The sequence below is a fragment of the Oncorhynchus tshawytscha genome, linkage group LG16, assembly GCF_018296145.1.
Source record: "Oncorhynchus tshawytscha isolate Ot180627B linkage group LG16, Otsh_v2.0, whole genome shotgun sequence".
In the NCBI taxonomy this organism is placed as follows: Eukaryota; Metazoa; Chordata; class Actinopteri; order Salmoniformes; family Salmonidae; genus Oncorhynchus; species Oncorhynchus tshawytscha.
Genome location: NC_056444.1, coordinates 12,332,597 through 12,352,554, shown reverse-complemented (window position 1 = coordinate 12,352,554; position 19,958 = coordinate 12,332,597). Strand labels below are relative to the sequence as shown.

At 43.9% G+C, this 19,958-nt stretch overlaps 1 protein-coding gene across 12 annotated transcripts in view; it reads right to left on the bottom strand.

Moving 5' to 3' along the window:
• Window positions 1-2,547: 2,547 nt before the first annotated feature.
• LOC112215327 (receptor-type tyrosine-protein phosphatase mu-like) overlaps window positions 2,548-19,958 on the bottom strand; it is a 333,484-nt gene continuing 316,073 nt past the window's right edge. For 7 of the 12 annotated variants that reach the window (XM_042298786.1, XM_042298787.1, XM_042298789.1 and 4 more), the window contains 5 exons: window positions 17,799-17,930; window positions 16,964-17,089; window positions 16,713-16,876; window positions 3,437-3,572; window positions 2,548-3,066 (listed from right to left, as the gene is read on the bottom strand). In XM_042298786.1, the coding sequence (XP_042154720.1) occupies window positions 3,013-3,066; window positions 3,437-3,572; window positions 16,713-16,876; window positions 16,964-17,089; window positions 17,799-17,930 (612 nt within the window). In that variant the 3' untranslated portion in view covers window positions 2,548-3,012. The remainder of the gene's footprint in view (window positions 3,067-3,436; window positions 3,573-16,712; window positions 16,877-16,963; window positions 17,090-17,798; window positions 17,931-19,958) is intronic. The other 5 variants (XM_042298797.1, XM_042298791.1, XM_042298793.1 and 2 more) reach the window with 1 other exon arrangement.

Here is a 19,958-nt window from a genome sequence, read left to right as displayed (position 1 = left end):
CATATTTCTGAAAGTAGTCTATGAGCCAGGAGAAACTGTAATCCATGGCTCAGATTTCTTTAAACAGCCACTTCAAACTTTAGCCACTGCTAGCTAAAAATGGATGAGAATAAAATCTGCACAACACACAAAAAACACATATCAATAGATATGTATGTATTTGTAAGTTTGAGTAGTTTTTTTTCTTCCATACAAGATAAATACAAGGCTTACAATACATCTGGTCAACATTATGCAAAAAAAAGTCCCCCAAAAAAACATGATTGTCACTCAATGTGCTTCACAAAAACGCTCAATGAATAAATAGTCTGTCCAACTTAAAATATTTACAATATTGACAATAATGACCGCAATTAATTAAGCTTTGGATCTGTTGACCTGATGAAAAGCTTGGTGTGGACGTTTACAAGACAGCTTTTTTCCCTCCTGTCAGCACGACGATACTAATAGCAACCAAAGCGATGGCAGCATAAACATTTAAGATTTCACTTTCTTTCTTAATGCCGGTTCAACTTTAGCTATACATGTCAAACCGCTTCACCATATTAACAAACATTGTAAAAAATATATATATATACACAGTGGGGCAAAAAAGTATTTAGTCAGCCACCAATTGTGCAAGTCCTCCCACTTAAAAATATGAGAGAGGCCTGTAATTTTCATCATAGGTACACTTCAACTATGACAGACAAAATTAGAAAAAAAATCCAGAAAATCACATTGTAGGATTTTTAATTAATTTATTTGCAAATAATGGTGGAAAATAAGTATTTGGTCACCTACAAGCAAGCAAGATTTCTGTCTCTCACAGACCTGTAACTTCTTCTTTAAGAGGCTCCTCTGTCCTCCACTTGTTAACAAGTTTAAACAGGTGCCATTAATACAGCTATCAGTATAAAAGACACCTGTCCACAACCTCAGTCACACTCCAAACTCCACTAAGGCAAAGACCAAAGAGCTGTCAAAGGACACCAGAAACAAAATTGTAGACCTGCACCAGGCTGGGAAGACTGAATCTGCAATAGGTAAGCAGCTTGGTTTGAAGAAATCAACTGTGGGAGCAATTATTAGGAAATTGAAGACATACAAGACCACTGATAATCTCCCTCGATCTGGGGCTCCACGCAAGATCTCACCCCGTGGGGTCAAAATGATCACAAGAACGGTGAGCAAAAATCCCAGAACCATACGGGGGGACCTAGTGAATGACCTGCAGAGAGCTGGGACCAAAGTAACAAAGCCTACCATCAGTAACACACTACGCCGCCAGGGACTCAAATCCGGCAGTGCAAGACGTGTCCCCCTGCTTAAGCCAGTACATGTCCAGGCCCGTCTGAAGTTTGCTAGAGAGCATTTGGATGATCCAGAAGAAGATTGGGAGAATGTCATATGGTCAGAAGAAACCAAAATAGAACTTTTGGTAAAAACTCAACTCGTCGTGTTTGGAGGATAAAGAATGCTGAGTTGCATCCAAAGAACATCATACCTACTGTGAAGCATGGGGGTGGAAACATCATGCTTTGGGGCTGTTTTTTGCAAAGAGACCAGGTTGACTGATCCGTGTAAAGGAAAGAATGAATGGGTCCATGTATCTTGAGATTTTGAACCTCCTTCCATCAGCAAGGGCATTGAAGATGAAACGTGGCTGGGTCTTTCAGCATGACAATGATAACAAACACACCGCCCGAGCAACGAAGGAGTAAGAAGCATTTCAAGGTCCTGGAGTGGCCTAGCCAGTCTCCAGATCTCAACCCCATAGAAAATCTTTGGAGGAAGTTGAAAGTCCATGTTGCCCAGCAACAGCCCCAAAACATCACTGCTCTAGAGGAGATCTGCATGGAGGAATGGGCCAAAATACCAGCAACAGTGTATGAAAACCTTGTGAAGACTTACAGAAAACGTTTGACCTCTGGCATTGCCAACAAAGGGTATATAACAAAGTATTGAGAGAAACTTTTGTTATTGACCAAATACTTATTTTCCACCATAATTTGCAAATAAATTAATTAAAAATCCTACAATGTGATTTTCTGGATATTTTTTTTTCTCATTTTGCTTGTCATAGTTGAAGTGTACCTATGATGAAAATTACAGGCCTCTCATCTTTTTAAGTGGGAGAACTTGCACAATTGGTGGCTGACTAAATACTTTTTTTGCCCCACTGTATATCAACGGAAATGAAAAACGTGGATTAAAAACCAACACATCAACATTACGCTTATGTCGCATTTACCCACAGAAACAGAAATTACATCAATCATCAGATGAGCATTAAAAAAAGCAATAAACAGGAGTCACTGGCAAGAGGAGAGCTTTTTTTGTTGAAAGAATAGAGAGGGTTGGGAGATGGTGACATATGGGCAATACATCAGTTCAGGCACTGTTCTGGGTGAGGGTAAATACAGTGGTGCTGTCTAGTGGGGGGGGGGTTACAGTAACACTGACTAGAGGAGAGGAGAGGGGAAGGTACACAGTAACACTGACTAGAGGAGAGGAGAGGGGGGTTACAGTAACACTGACTAGTGGAGAGGAGAGGAGAGAGGGGGTTACAGTAACACTGACTAGTAGAGAGGAGAGGAGAGGGGGGTTACAGTAACACTGACTAGTAGAGAGGAGAGGAGAGGGGTTGGGGGGGCAGGAATGAGAGATGCGAGGGGGAAAGTTAATCAAGTTCAGGGTCAACGTAGCCATTTGAGAGTAGACTGGGGGAACCCTCTCTCCCCTCTTCTTAAATCCGTATCGGTGCGATGGCACGACCCTGTCCCGTAGTGGTGCGATGGCACGACCCTGTCCCGTAGCGGTGCGATGGCACGACCCTGTCCCGTAGCGGTGCGATGGCACGACCCTGTCCCGTGCCCAGCGGAACACAGCACTTCATTTTTGTCCTCCAGTAACCAACATTCACTCGGGTTTAAGAGACCGTGTCAAGGGAAGCTGTGAGGGCTGTGGTGCGGGGGCTTGAAGGGGGCTTGAAGGGGGTAGGACAGATGAGGGGAGCAGCTTTCAGCACAGCTAACCAGAATTCAAGTACTCCAGTGCCACCTCATAGCAGAACTTGTATTGATCCTGTGAAAGATGGGAAGAAGAGAACATCAGTGACTGGACCAGACATGGCTGAATTGACTTTAATTACTGCATTATAATGGCTGTGCGATTCACAATCACAGTGATATTTTCTCCTTATTCAAAATGTCAACAGCAATTTTCAATTCAACTGACTTTGGCAGCACAACTTGTCCCATAAGAACCCATTAGCATGTTGTAACTGCAGAATTTGTAGTGATGACCAGTAAACCACTATAAGGGTTAGGGTCTGTATTCATAAATCATCTCAGAGTAAGAGTGCTGATCTAGGATCAGCCCCTCCCCTTCCATCTCATGTTATGCCTTATGATCTAAAAGCGAGAACTGATCCTAGATCAGCACTGATTCTTACCAGTAAGTCGACCATGTTGGGTTTGTTGTTCCTCAGCGTTTTGACCGCGTGGAACACATCGACTGAACGCTGATGCCGGAGCATTTCGCACACGATGCTAATCGCACCGAATGTCCCGCTACGTCCTCCACCATTCCTGAGAAGGAAGGAAGAAAGAAAGAAAGAAAGAAAGAAAGAGAGAAAGAGAGAGAGAGAGAGAGAGAAAGAAAGAAAGAAAAAAGAGAAAAAAGAGAAAAAAGAGAAAAAAGAGACAGGGTTGGATCATAGACCTAGTCATAATATTTGTATAATAAGTCCATAAAAACCTGTCAGATTTGCAAAACATTTCCACCCCCAAATTAAGTATCCGTTGTCCAATTTTTTAAAACATTACACCGGCTTTAAGTAATGTGTTACCTGGACAAAATGTAAGCTTAATGAATGAATTACATTATCAGTGTTGTATGGTGACAGGTTTGACATAAAGCTTGGCTAAACTTCCCAATCTCTTTCTGTGCTTGTTGTTTTGGATTTTGCCCTCTAGATGGCGCCACCATACTGCCATTCCACCACTACAAGAGGTGGCCAGGCCACCCACTGATATTCAAGTATGTGTGGGGTGAAAGTAAGGTGGTACCAGTAAAACAGGAAGCCTATCACAATAATTAAAACAAAATGTCAAGAAAACTGTAAGCTATTACACCACTTTTTATCATTACCGCATGTCAGAGGCATGGAAAATGAACGGGTGCTATAGCCTACACTCCAAAATGCGATGCGGTTTGACCAGAACACTGACATTTTGCCAAGGCAGAGATGAGTGGCCGACACAGAGACGCATGCGGACAGCAGTGGATACATACATTCTGGCCTAATGACAATCGCCAAATGTCATTACACTTTAGTGTTTTGTGTAACATGTATGTTTCCATTCACCACTGTTTGGAGGCTGGTAATGTGTTGAGAGGGGATGAACGTACCCGGGTAGCCTAGTAAAGGAGCCCTTTGAAGTGCTTGTTTGACAGTCAGATAAACACATGACAGGTTGTGTTTATGCAACAATAAAAGGTCAAAGTTAAATGAATAATCTTTATGACTAGAACCACAGAGATCCTATTGAATTCTATATGTAATTCTATGATTAGGCCCATCAAATGTTTTAGGTCCTGTACTGGGAAGAAATTCATTCTATTTTCACCCCTGTGTGGAACATACAGCTGGCTCGCTAAGTAGTTAGTGCTCTTCCTCAGAAACACTCCAGATGGTTAACTTTACTGTCTGAAAAGACAAAGAGCTTTTAAGAGTTGCAAAAGGAGAGTCCCAAAGTGGCACAAGTGGAAGCAGTTTGAGTTCAGTTTCAGGGAGATTAAGGTAAGTTGAGCCATGTTTAACATTCAGCATCACTCTGTCAAGGGAAATATAGTGTTCTTTCTGACAAAGACAACTACATATATTGTATTTTAGGATGTTGTGTGTCACTGGGAATATTTCCCAAATACAATTCAACACAAACCTAAACCTAATCGCTGTTTTGTTTTCTTCATTTTAAGTATCTTTTAACACAGTCTTAAATGGATATTTCAGGATTTTGGCAACGAAGCCATCCATCTACTTCCCCAGAGTCAAATGAACTTGTAAATAAAATTGTATGTCTCTGCGTGCTGTTTGAAGGAAGTTGGAAGTGATTGGAAGTCTATGGTAACTGCTAGTATGCTAGTAGATACCATAGACTTCCAGTCGTTGCGCTAATGCTAGTTAGCATGGGCTCACGAAACTATGTCTAACTTCCTTCATACTGGATTCAGAGACATCTGACTGCCAAAATCCTTTTAAAACCTAAAAAATAATTTGTACCAACTTAACACTTAATATAGGCCCAGCAGTTACCTCAAATCCCAGCAATAAAATCAAATCAAATTTTATTTGTCACATACACATGGTTAGCAGATGTTAATGCGAGCGTAGCAAAATGCTTGTGCTTCTAGTTCCGACAATGCAGTAATAACCAACGAGTAATCTAACCTAACAATTCCACAACTACTACCATATACACACAAGTGTAAAGGGATAAAGAACATGTACATAAAGATATATGAATGAGTGATGGTACAGAACGGCATAGGCAAGATGCAGTAGATGGTATCGAGTACAGTATATACAGTGGGGCAAAAAAGTATTTAGTCACCACCAATTGTGCAAGTTCTCCCACTTAAAAAGATGAGAGAGGCCTGTAATTTTCATCATAGGTACACTTCAACTATGACAGACAAAATGAGATAGAAAAAAATCCTGAAAATCACATTTGGTCAATAACAAAAGTTTATCTCAATACTTTGTTACATACCCTTTGTTGGCAATGACAGAGGTCAAACGTTTTCTGTAAGTCTTCACAAGGTTTTCACACACTGTTGCTGGTATTTTGGCCCATTCCTCCATGCAGATCTCCTCTAGAGCAGTGATGTTTTGGGGCTTTTGCTGGGCAACACGGACTTTCAACTCCCTCCAAAGATTTTCTATGGGGTTGAGATCTGGAGCCTGGCTAGGCCACTCCAGGACCTTGAAATGCTTCTTACGAAGCCACTCCTTCGTAGCCTGGGTGGTGTGTTTGGGATCATTGTCATGCTGAAAGACCCAGCCACGTTTCATCTTCAATGCCCTTGCTGATGGAAGGAGGTTTTCACTCAAAATCTCACGATACATGGCCCCATTCATTCTTTCCTTTACACGGATCAGTCGTCCTGGTCCCGTTGCAGAAAAACAGCCCCAAAGCATGATGTTTCCACCCCCATGCTTCACAGTAGGTATGGTGTTCTTTGGATGCAACTCAGCATTCTTTGTCCTCCAAACACAACGAGTTGAGTTTTCACCAAAAGGTTCTATTTTGGTTTCATCTGACCATATGACATTCTCCCAATCTTCTTCTGGATCATCCAAATGCTCTCTAGCAAACTTCAGACGGGACTGGACATGTACTGGCTTAAGCAGGGGGACACGTCTGGCACTGCAGGATTTGAGTCCCTGGCGGCGTAGTGTGTTACTGATGGTAGGCTTTGTTAGTTTGGTCCCAGCTCTCTGCAGGTCATTCACTAGGTCCCCCCGTGTGGTTCTGGGATTTTTGCTCACCGTTCTTGTGATCATTTTGACCCCACGGGGTGAGATCTTGCGTGGAGCCCCAGATCGAGGGAGATTATCAGTGGTCTTGTATGTCTTCCATTTCCTAATAATTGCTCCCACAGTTGATTTCATCAAACCAAGCTGCTTACCTATTGCAGATTCAGTCTTCCCAGCCTGGTGCATGTCTACAATTTTGTTTCTGGTGTCCTTTGACAGCTCTTTGGTCTTGGTTATAGTGGAGTTTGGAGTGTGACTGTTTGAGGTTGTGGACAGGTGTCTTTTATACTGATAACAAGTTCAAACAGGTGCCATTAATACAGGTAACGAGTGGAGGACAGAGGAGCCTCTTAAAGAAGTTACAGGTCTGTGAGAGCCAGAAATCTTGCTTGTTTGTAGGTGACCAAATACTTATTTTCCACCATAATTTGCTAATAAATTAATTTAAAATCCTACAATGTGATTTTCTGGATTTTTTTTTTTTTCTAATTTTGTCTGTCATAGTTGAAGTGTACCTATGATGAAAATTACAGGCCTCTCTCATCTTTTTAAGTGGGAGAACTTGCACAATTGGTGGCTGACTAAATACTTTTTTGCCCCACTGTACATATGAGATGAGTAATGTAGGGTATGTAAACATAAAGTGGCATAGTTTAAAGTGGCTAGTGATACATGTATTACATAAAGATGGCAAGATGCAGTAGATGATATAGAGTACAGTATATATATATATATACATATGAGATAAGTAATGTAGGATATGTAAACATTATATTAAGTGGCATTGCTTAAAGTGGCTAGTGATACATTTTTTACATCAATTTCCATTATTAAAGTGGCTGGAGTTGAGTCAGTATGTTGGCAGCAGCCACTCAATGTTAGTGGTGGCTGTTTAACAGTCTGATGACCTTGAGATAGAAGCTGTTTTTCAGTCTCTCGGGCCCTGCTTTGATGCACCTGTACTGACCTCGCCTTCTGGATGATAGCGGGGTGCACAGGCAGTGGCTCGGGTGGTTGTTGTCCTTGATGATCTTTATGGCCTTCCTGTGACATCGGGTGGTGTTGGTGTCCTGGAGGGCAGGTAGGCTCTGGAGAGCCTCTGGAGAGCCTTACGGTTGTGGGTGGAGCAGTTACCGTACCAGGCGGTGATACAGCCCGACAGCATGCTCTCGATTGTGCATCTGTAGAAGTTTGTGAGTGCTTTTGGTGACAAGACAAATTTCTTCAGCCTCCTGAGGTTGAAGAGGCGCTGCTGCGCCTTCTTCACAACGTTGTCTGTGTGGGTGGACCAATTCAGTTTGTCTGTGATGTGTAAGCCGAGGAACTTAAAACTTACTACCCTCTCCACTACTGTCCCGTCGATGTGGATAGGGGGGTGCTCCTTCTGCTGTTTCCTGAAGTCCACAATCATCTCTTTGTTTTGTTGACGTTGAGTGTGAGGTTATTTTCCTGACACCACACTCCGAGGGCCCTCACCTCCTCCCTGTAGGCCGTCTCATCGTTGTTGGTAATCAAGCCTACCACTGTATTGTCGTCCGCAAACTTGATGATTGAGTTGGAGGCGTGCATGGCCGTGCAGTCGTGGGTGAACAGGGAGTACAGGAGAGAGCTCAGAACGCACCCTTGTGGGGCCGCAGTTTTGAGGATCAGCGGGGTGGAGATGTTGTTACCTACACTCACCACCTGGGGGCGGCCCGTTCAGGAAGTCCAGTAACCAGTTGCACAGGGCAAGGTCGAGCTTGATGACGAGTTTGGAGGGTACTATGGTGTTAAATGTTGAGCTGTAGTCGATGAACAGCATTCTCACATAGGTATTCCTCTTGTCCAGATGGGTTAGGGCAGTGTGCAGTGTGGTTGCGTCGTCTGTGGACCTATTGGGGCGGTAAGCAAATTGGAGGGATCTAGGGTGTCAGGTAGGGTGGAGGTGATATGGTCCTTGCCTAGTCTCTCAAAGCACTTCATGATGACGGATGTGAGTGCTATGGGGCGGTAGTCGTTTAGCTCAGTTACCTTAGCTTTCTTGGGAACAGGAACAATGGAGGCCCTCGAAGCATGTGGGAACAGCAGACTGGGATAAGGATTGCTTGAAAATGTCTGTAAACACACCAGCCAGCTGATCTGCGCATGCTCTGAGGACGCGGCTGGGGATGCCGTCTGGGCCTGCAGCCTTGCGAGGGTTAACACATTTAAATGTTTTACTCGCGTCGGCTGCAGTGAAGGAGAGTCCGCAGGTTTTGGTAGAGGGCCGTGCCAGTGGCACTGTATTGTCCTCAAAACGAGCAAAGAAGTTATTTGGTCTGTCTGGGAGCAAGACATCCTGGTCCGCGATGGGGCTGGTTTTCTTTTTGTAATCCGTGATTGACTGTAGACCCTGCCACATACCTCGTGTCTGAGCCATTGAATTGCGACTCTACTTTGTCTCTATACTGACGCTTAGCTTGTTTGATTGCCTTGCGGAGGGAATAGCTATGCTGTTTGTATTTGGTCATGTTTCCTGTCACCTTGCCCTGGTTGAAATCAGTGGTTCGCGCTTTCAGTTTCGCGCGAATGCTGCCATCAATCCAAGGTTTCTGGTTTGGGAATGTTTTAATCGTTGCTGTGGATATAACATCGCCGATGCACTTTCTAATTAACTTGCTCACCGAATCAGCGTATTGGACGCAATGCGGAACGTATCCCAATCCACGCGATCGAAGCAGTCTTGAAGCGTGGAATCAGATTGATCGGACCAGCGTTGAACAGACCTTAGCGCGGGAGCTTCTTGTTTTAGTCGGTCTGTAGGCTGGAAGCAACAAAATGGAGTCGTGGTCAGCTTTTCTGAAAGGAGGGCGGGGGAGGGCCTTATATGCTTTGCGCAAGTTAGAATAACAATGATCCAGGGTTTTACCAGTCAGATGTCTTTGCCTTGCATTACAGCTGGGAAGAAAATGTTTCAATTTGCTCAACTTGCCATTGGCTCAACTTAACCCAAGGCAAATCTTTTGACTATATTAGCCCACACATCTACAAGGATGCACGTTCATGCTCGGTTTAGGACCTCATATTGAAGCTTATAGAGACCCCAACTGACATACTGAACAATCTTTAAATTATCTACTTTGGTTTAGATACAAGCATCATGAAACCTCTAACACAAACTAATTTGACCTGGTGAAAATCTGTTTTTAGGATCTAACTTGCTTTCCATTTTTTCTTCCTTCACAGACTCCATGAAATGATGACCTCTACCTAAATATTTGGTCAAATGATTCATTTTGTGTTCGGTTTCCTAGAAACAAGGGTGGTTCAGCGTACTGCCTTGGCTCAACTTGGGTGGCTAAACTTACCCCACTCTCCCTTACGAATAAAACCTGTTTACTTCTCCTCTCTCAACTCAGGAGTTAACCTCTGTCAACCTCCACATTCTTCTGGCCTTACGCATTATTCCGGGGAATGTTTGGACCCTATTTCCGATATAGTACACTATACGAGGGTAATAGAGCGTCAGATCAGGCAGATCGACAGTGTTCTCTTTCTGACCTTTGTTGAACGTCTGTGTTGTGTGGGCTGTTTGTCTCTGGTTAGTGTGTGTCTGCATCTTGTGTGTGTATGTGTGTCTGCGCCTGTGTGTGACTATATGTATGTGTGCGGACTCTCTGGTCGGGCGATAAGAATCTCTCCGGAGACTAACAGTAAGAGTCACGTATGTGGGTGTTTTTTTTTCTCCCGGACTCTCTGGCTTACAGAACGGACCGGTAAACCTGGTAAAGAGCACCAATCACAGACTACTTCAACAACCACCCTGTCGTCCTCCTTCGCTCTACTTTCCAATCTCATTTCCCACCCAACTGGGGCCTCTTCTCTCCCCCTCCTCTATCTCTCCCCTCCTCATCCCCCCATTTCTCTGAGTAAAGTGGGGTTGCTGAAGATAAGGAAGGGCAGATTGAGCTGAGGCAGAGGCCCACCCAGAGGCCTCTCCCACCGGGGCATTAAAAGCTAAATCTGGGCAGCATCGGGAACCACAAGCTCATTTGATGTGATTCCCTCTTGTAATTCAGATCAGCCTCTCCCATGTATTTCTTCTACTTCATAAGTGGAGATCACCCGGAATGGATTGCACATTTATATTCACACCGTGATATCACACTGATTTGTCTGGTTAAAAAAAGTTGGCTTGGGCCAGATTAAACGGGTCAAATAGAAATAGATTGAGATTTTTGATCATTTTGAATTAAATACAGTTGAAGTCAGAAGTTTATATACACCGTAGCCAAATATATTGAAACTCAGAATTTCACAATTCCTGACATCTAATCCTAGTAAAAAAGTCCTGTCTTAGGTCAGTTAGGATCACAACTTTATTTTAAAGTTGTGAAATGTCAATCAATTATTTATTTCAGCTTTTATTTCTTTCACCGCATTCCCAGTGGGTCAGAAGTTTACATACATTAAATTAGTATTTGATAACATTGCCTTTAAATTGTTTAACTTGGGTCAAACGTTTCAGGTAGCATTCCACAAGCTTCCCACAGTAAGTTGGGTGAATTTTGGCCCATTCCTCCTGACAGAGCTGGTGTAACTGAGTCAGGTTTGTAGGCCTCCTTGCTCGCACATGCTTTTTCAGTTCTGTCCACAAACTTTCAATAGAATTGGGGTCAGGGCTTTGTGATGGCCACTCCAATACCTTGACTTTGTTGTCCTTAAGCCATTTTGCCACAACTTTGGAAGTATGCTTGGAGTCATTTTCATGATGTCATCTATCTTGTGAAGTTCACCAGTGCCTCCTGCAGCAAAGCACGCCCACAACATGATGCTGCCACCCCCTTGCTTCACGGTTGGGATGGTATTCTTTGGCAAGCCTCTCCCTTTTTCCTCCAAACATAACGATGGTCATCATGTCCAAGCAGTACCATTTTTGTTTCATCAGATCAGAGGACATTTCTCCAAAAAGTACGATCTTTGTCCCCATGTGCAGATGCAAACTGTAGACTGGCTTTTTTATGGAGGTTTTGGAGCAGTGGCTTCTTCCTTGCTGAGCGGCCTTTCTGGTTATGTCGATATAGGACTCGTTTTACTAAGAATATAGATCATTTTCTACCGGTTTCCTCCAGCATCTTCATAATGTCCTTTGCTGTTGTTCTGGGATTGATATGCACTTTTCGTACCAAAATACGTTCATCTCTAGGAGACAGAACGCGTCTCCTTCCTGAGCGGTATGACAGCTGCGTGTCCCATGGTGTTTATACTTGCGTACTATTGTTTGTACAGATGAACGTGGTACCTTCAGGTGTTTGGAAATTGCTCCCAAGGATGAACCAGACTTGTGGAGATCTACAATTTGTTTTCTGAGGTCTTGGCTGATTTCTTTTGATTTTCCCACGATGTCAAGCAAAGAGGTACTGAGGTTGAAAGTAGGCCTTGAAATACATCCACAAGTACACCTCCAATTGACTGAAATTATGTCAATAGCCTATCAGAATCTTCTAAAGCCATGACAATTTTCTAGAATTTTCCAAACTGTTTAAAGGCAAAGTCAACTAGTGTATGTAAACTTCTGACCCACTGGAATTGTGATAGAGAATTCTAAGATAAATAATCTGCCCTTAAACAATTATTGGAAAAATTACTTGTGTCATGCACAAAGTAGATGTCCTAACCGACTTGCCAAAACTATAGTTTGTTAACAAGAAATTTGTGGAGTGATTGAAAAACGAGTTTTAATGACTCCAACCTAAGTGTATGTAAACTTCTGACTTCAACTGTGTGTGTGTGTGTGTATATATATGTGTGTGTGTGTATATATATGTGTGTGTGTGTGTGTGTGTGTGTGTGTGTGTGTGTGTATATGTGTGTGTGTGTATATATATGTGTGTGTGTGTATATATATATATATATATATATATATATATATATATATATATATATATATGTGTGTGTGTGTGTGTGTGTGTATATATATATATATATATATATATATATATATATATATATATGTGTGTGTGTGTGTGTGTGTGTGTGTGTGTGTGTGTGTGTATATATATATATATATATATATATATATACACACACACACACACATACATATATATGTATATATGCTACGCATGTTTATATGTGTGTATGTATGTACGTATATAAACACACACATACATACACACACACACACACACACACACACATATATATATGTATATATACTACGCATGTTTGTACATACATATTTGTGTATGTATGTATGTATATATACATACATACACACACACACACATACATACATATACACATACATACATGTATACATACATACATACATACATACATACATACATACATACATACATACATACACGTATACAAACATACATACATACATACATGCATACATACATACATACACGTATACATATATATACATACATATTTATACATACATACATACATATACACATACATATACATATATACATACATACACGTATACATATACATATATACATACATACATATTTATACATACATACACGTATACATATACATACATACATATTTATACATACATACATACATACATATTTATACATACATACACGTATACATATACATATACATACATACATACATACATACATATTTATACATACATACACGTATACATATACATATATACATACATACATATTTATACATACATACACGTATACATATACATACATACATATTTATACATACATACATACATACATATTTATACATACATACACATATACATATACATACATATTTATACATACATACACACATACATATACATATATACATACATATTTATACATACATACATACATATACACATACATATATACATATATACACTGCTCAAAAAAATAAAGGGAACACTTACACAACACAATGTAACTCCAAGTCAATCACACTTCTGTGAAATCAAACTGTCCACTTAGGAAGCAACACTGAGTGACAATACATTTCACATGCTGTTGTGCAAATGGAATAGACAACAGGTGGAAATTATAGGCAATTAGCAAGACACCCCCAATAAAGTAGTGGTTCAGCAGGTGATAACCACAGACCACTTCTCAGTTCCTATGCTTCCTGGCTGATGTTTTGGTCACTTTTGAATGCTGGCGGTGCTTTCACTCTAGTGGTAGCATGAGACGGAGTCTACAACCCACATAAGTGGTTCAGGTAGTGCAGCTCATCCAGGATGACACATCAATGCGAGCTGTGGCAAGAAGGTTTGCTGTGCCTGTCAGCGTAGTGTCCAGAGCATGGAGGCGCTACCAGGAGACAGGCCAGTACATCAGGAGACGTGGAGGAGGCCGTAGGAGGGCAACAACCCATCAGCAGGACTGCTACCTCCGCCTTTGTGCAAGGAGGAGCAGGAGGAGCACTACCAGAGCCCTGCAAAATGACCTCCAGCAGGCCAAAAATGTGCATGTGTCTGCTCAAACGGTCAGAAACAGACTCCATGAGGGTGGTATGAGGGCCCGACGTCCACAGGTGGGGGTTGTGCTTACAGCCCAACACCATGCAGGACGTTTGGCATTTGCCAGAGAATTCGCCACTGGCGCCCTGTGCTCTTCACAGATGAAAGCATGTTCACACTGAGCACATGTGACAGACGTGACAGTCTGGAGACGCCGTGGAGAACGTTCTGCTGCCTGCAACATCCTCCAGCATGACCGGTTTGGCGGTGGGTCAGTCATGGTGTGGGGTGGCATTTCTTTGGGAGGCCGCACAGCCCCCCATGTGCTCGCCAGAGGTAGCCTGACTGCCATTAGGTACCGAGATGAGATCCTCAGACCCCTTGTGAGACCATATGCTGGTGTGGTTGGCCCTGGGTTCCTCCTAATGCAAGACCTCATGTGGCTGGAGTGTGTCAGCAGTTCCTGCAAGAGGAAGGCATTGATGCTATGGACTGGCCCGCCCGTTCCCCAGACCTGAATCCAATTGAGCACATCTGGGACATCATGTCTCGCTCCATCCACCAACGCCACGTTGCACCACAGACTGTCCAGGAGTTGGCGGATGCTTTAGGCCAGGTCTGGGAGGAGATCCCTCAGGAGACCATCCGCCACCTCATCAGGAGCATGCCCAGGCGTTGTAGGGAGGTCATACAGGCACGTGGAGGCCACACACACTACTGAGCCTCATTTTGACTTGTTTTAAGGACATTACATCAAAGTTGGATCAGCCTGTAGTGTGGTTTTCCACTTTAATTTTGAGTGTGACTCCAAATCCAGACCTCCATGGGTTGATACATTTGATTTCCATTGATAATTGTTCTGTGATTTTGTTGTCAGCACATTCAACTATGTAAAGAAAAAAGTATTTAATAAGAATATTTAATTCATTCAGATCTAGGATGTGTTATTTTAGTGTTCCCTTAATTTTTTTGAGCAGTGCATATATATACACATACATACATACATACATACATACATACATACATACATACATACATACATACATACATACATACATACATATACACACATACACTAACACACACACACACGCGTAGCACCCCGTATTATCGGCATATTCAACAGCGTTTAAGAAATATATGACCTTCAACAGTGTCCTTGTGATCAAGCCATCAATGTTTTGTGATTATTGGTGTCATAAAAATGTTAGCTAGCGGGTTAGCAATTAGCATGTTTGACATTTCAGTAGAAATACTAATATCAGCTTTTTGATAAGTGGTTTACCCCCCCCACAATACGTCCCATATTATCGGCAAACCAGTTATTGGCCACCTTACTATTTTGTTCAATTACAAGATATATTCCTTTAATTGTGTTCAAAAAAGAGACACCAACCTTGTATCCGAAGTGTTTACTAGATAGTTCACTAGCTGGCCTTCCGGTAAAAAGATTATTACTTGCCTGAAATCCATTAGCAATTTTTCAGAGGTAAAAAGTTGGATATTAAATGATGTGTGGTCTGTCGTTCTGTCGATTTTACAATATACAGCGTGTCCCACAACATGGGTATATATATATTCGTTTTTTTTTTAACTCTCAAAATCTAACTTAACTTACATACACTGCAATGAAAATCGCTGGTCAGCTATCTAGAAGGGTGTCTTTAGTCGCAAAATGTACCGTTATTTTCCAGTCCATTTAAATGTTGAGCTCGAGGCGATTTAATCCTCTAACCACTAGAGACGTCCGAAGTTAGTGGGTGTCTGATGTTGGGGGAAAATGTGCTATATTTCAGCCCTATTCCTGAGCCTTACAGCAAAACAAGAAGCAGGGCTGCTGTCTTGTTGTTGTTTTTTATTAGGAAGTGGGCCTTTAAATGGCGTTCTGTTCATTATGGTTCATTATGATGGCAGACAATGTTTGTGTGAGCACTGAGTGTTGTCTTCAGTATGTCACCCTTACAGATGGCTGTCAGAAGGCAGGATGAAGAGACGCAGGGCTACAATCCCGATGGGTAGAGTGTAATTGATCACCATTAGAGGATGACCGTGACATTTCACACTGTCCCACCGGACTGGTCCAGTGTTACTGTGACCCCGGTGGCATTTTGGGCGGCCATGTTGGACCAAAATGACCCATCTGATTGTTATATCAAATACCGAAGATTCCCTACTCTTTCCACCGATTCAGGAAGTACAGAGCTAGGTTTAAGGTCTACTGTCCACTAGGTGTAGGCTGTGTCATGACCGGTAGGTACTTACAGACAGGGCTGCAAAGCTACCAGTAATCTACAGTAATTTTGGTAATTAACAGAAAATCTATGGCATTTTATTGTAACTTATGTTAATAATTATTTTTATTTTTAATAGTAATCATTTTTTTATGTAACTAAATAGCCTAATTAATGAAAAAAGCATCTAATCAACAACAGCACTGTTTTCAATTAACTCTGCAACTCTTCCAACTACAACCAGTTCAATGGCAAAACATTGACAACTAGATATCGACATATTGAAATAAATACAAGTTTGTAAACAATTTAAACATATATATTTCATGCTGACATCCTCATATTAAACACCAATGGTATTCACTAAGTTAATGGTTTATATTCAGGATAATGTTTCACAGCTTTGTCATTCTATTTTAAAATCATTTTATTGAATTAATTCATATAATTTGACATGTTATAAAGGCAACAGAGGGCCAGAGATGATTAGAACGTTTCCAGTAATACACCCTCCCTTTGCAACCGTACTTACAGACAGTGCACCACGGTACGTCCCTCTCCCCCGTCATACTCCTCCTGCCACTTGTCCACCTGGCGGATGAGCTTGAGGAAGGAGCGCTTGGAGACGGGGGTGTCCCGGTACATGGGCCAGCCCAGGAACTGGAACTGCTGCACCATGCGGTACCCGTCCTGCGGCTGGACAGAGAGACATGATGTTAGAATGACTGTGTGTGTGTGCGAGTGGGAGGGAATGTGTGTGTGTGTGTGTGTTCTGTCTCGTACCCGTGCAGCGTTGTAGACACGGAATATCCTACTGATGATGTCCTCCTCCAGGTCAGCTGACACAAACTCCACCTGGATGGGCCCGTGGCGGTGCACGCCGTTCTCCGGCCAGTACTGGGGACACAGCTGCACACACACACACACACACACACACTTATTGCATACACATTTAAAATGAGACATTTGAATAAACCAAGAAGTGGCTGACAATCGACACCTTCGCTTTGAGCAATGACAACCGAGCCGTTCTATCTGAGAGACGAAGTCGCATTGTTTGAGGATTGAGGAACACCTACTTTGCGGTAAGAATGTGAGAATTGCTAAGGCTAACAAGTGAGCATGTCACTGACTACTAGGGACTTCCTAAAATGGATTCCGTATTAAGAGCGAAACACTTTCTATTGAGCCTAATCCACAATGACACACACTAGGGCATTCCACCATAGCAGTGTACCCTGTTTGCCTGGCTACAGTCAGAAACGGGTACGAGAGGCTACTGTAGCCAGCCAAGGGGGCGATGTTGCAAGGAAAAGCTGCTACACACCATTCTTTGATCCCTGCTACATTTTGACAGACAGGGCCCCAGGCCTGAACGCCCAGAGTCAGTTTGAGGCAGACGCCTTCCCCTCCTCTTTTTGGGTTTATCTAACCATACACTGGTCTGTTCTCCTTTCTATGGGAGGATAGGGCCCCTGGACTTTTGGTAGTTGACCAAAACCATTGTCCTCATGCACTTTATTAAATGATAAACATATGTTTCTATAGACCTCCAAATCTGGAAGGTCTGTGTTTGATGGTATAGTAAATGTTGGCATGGTTGACTGGCCTCTCTTACCTGTGCTGGGTCTACGTCGTTGAGCATCACTATGGAGGTGCAGTGGTAGTCCAGCGCCAGCCTCCAGAAGTCTTTAACCGTGTTGGGCAAGGGGTGCTGGGTAACGATGAATGCTGACGGCTGCTTGTAGCTCTGTGGAGGAAGAGGAGGAGGAAGTCCATCTACTTTGTCTACTAGAATAGTAGTATTCTAAATAAACGTTCCAGAGATAATGGACACGTCGTCAGACTCTTGGGGTCATAATGAGGTCAGATCTCCAGTTCACGATACTATGTCTGTTCCTTAAGGAGTCATGAACAAGAAACGTAGTTCATTAGTTCCAGATATTTATGAGCATTATAAATTAATTCCACTATCAACACTGCTACCACATAGCAAATCCATATCTGCTGCTATGATGACTAATGAGTATAATTGATGACACTTTATTTCCATTAAACCAATCCAAAACAGTCATATTGCTGTGTTCGACAAAAAAAACCACATTGCAATTGTTTTGGTTAGGTTATTTCCATGACGATGGGACGAATCAATCCAAAGCCATCTGTTTTTAATCATTTTCAATAAGGACATAATTGTTGGTGGAAGCACAGAGAAAAAGCAATAGACATTCATCAACATGATATGCTGACAGTCCCCTTACTGTTTAGGTTTGGCTGGAAAATGGCTGGCTAAGGAACGTGGGGTGATTATTATAGAGATGGATGGGCAATTTACCCACCAGCTATTTAACCACAGGATGCCCCAAGACTGCTGAGTCACCAAATCTGATCTCCCTCTGTTCCCCCCTCTGGCCCCCTCTCTCTCTCCGTTCCTCCCTCTGGCCCCCTCTCTCACTCCATTCCTCCCTCTGGCCCCCTCTCTCACACCATTCCTCCATCTGGCCCCTCTCTCTCTCTCCATTCCTCCCTCTGGCCCTCTCTCTCTCTCTCCATTCCTCCCTCTGGCCCCCTCCCCTCTCTCTCTCGATTCCTCCCCTCTGGCCCGCTCTCCCTCTGTTCCTCCCTCTGGCCCCCTCTCTCTCCGTTCCTCCCTGTGGCCCCCTCTCTCTCCGTTCCTCCCTCTGGCCCCCTCTCTCTGTTCCTCCCTCTGGCTCCCCTCTCTCTCCGTTCCTCCCCTGGCCCCCTCTCTCTCTGTTCCTCCCTCTGGCTCCCCTCTCTCTGTTCCTCCCTCTGGCTCCCCTCTCTCTGTTCTCCCTCTGGCCCCCCCTCTCTCTCTCGTTCCTCCTCTGGCCCGCTCTCCCTCTGTTCCTCCCTCTGGCTCCCCTCTCTCTCCGTTCCTCCCTCTGGCTCCCCCTCTCTCTCTGTTCTCCCTCTGGCCCCCTCTCTCTCCGTTCCTCCCTCTGGCCCCCTCTCTCTCCGTTCCTCCCCCTGGCTCCCCCTCTCTCTCTGTTCCTCCCTCTGGCTCCCCTCTCTCTGTTCCTCCCTCTGGCTCTCCCTCTCTCTCTGTTCTCCCTCTGGCCCCCTCTCTCTCCGTTCCTCCCTCTGGCCCCCCTCTCTGTCCGTTCCTCCCTCTGGCTCTCCCTCTCTCTCTGTTCCTCCCTCTGGCCCCCTCTCTCTCCGTTCCTCCCCTGACCCCCTCTCTCTCTGTTCCTCCCTCTGGCCCCCTCTCTCTCCGTTCCTCCCCTGGCCCTCCCTCTCTCTGTTCCTCCCTCTGGCTCTCCCTCTCTCTCTGTTCCTCCCTCTGGCCCCCTCTCTCTCTGTTCCTCCCTCTGGCCCCCTCTCTCTCTGTTCCTCCCCTGGCCCCCTCTCTCTCTGTTCCTCCCTCTGGCTCCCCTCTCTCTGTTCCTCCCTCTGGCTCTCCCTCTCTCCTGTTCCTCCCCTGGCCCCCTCTCTCTCTGTTCCTCCCTCTGGCTCTCCCTCTCTCTGTTCCTCCCTCTGGCTCTCCCTCTCTCTGTTCCTCCCTCCCCTCCCCCTCTCTCTCTGTTCCTCCCTCTGGCCCCCTCTCTCTCTGTTCCTCCCCTGGCCCCCTCTCTCTCTGTTCCTCCCTCTGGCTCCCCTCTCTCTCTGTTCCTCCCCTGGCCCCCTCTCTCTCTGTTCCTCCCTCTGGCTCTCCCTCTCTCTCCGTTCCTCCCCCTGGCCCCCTCTCTCTCTGTTCCTCCCTCTGGCTCCCCTCTCTCTCTGTTCCTCCCTCTGGCTCTCCCTCTCTCTGTTCCTCCCC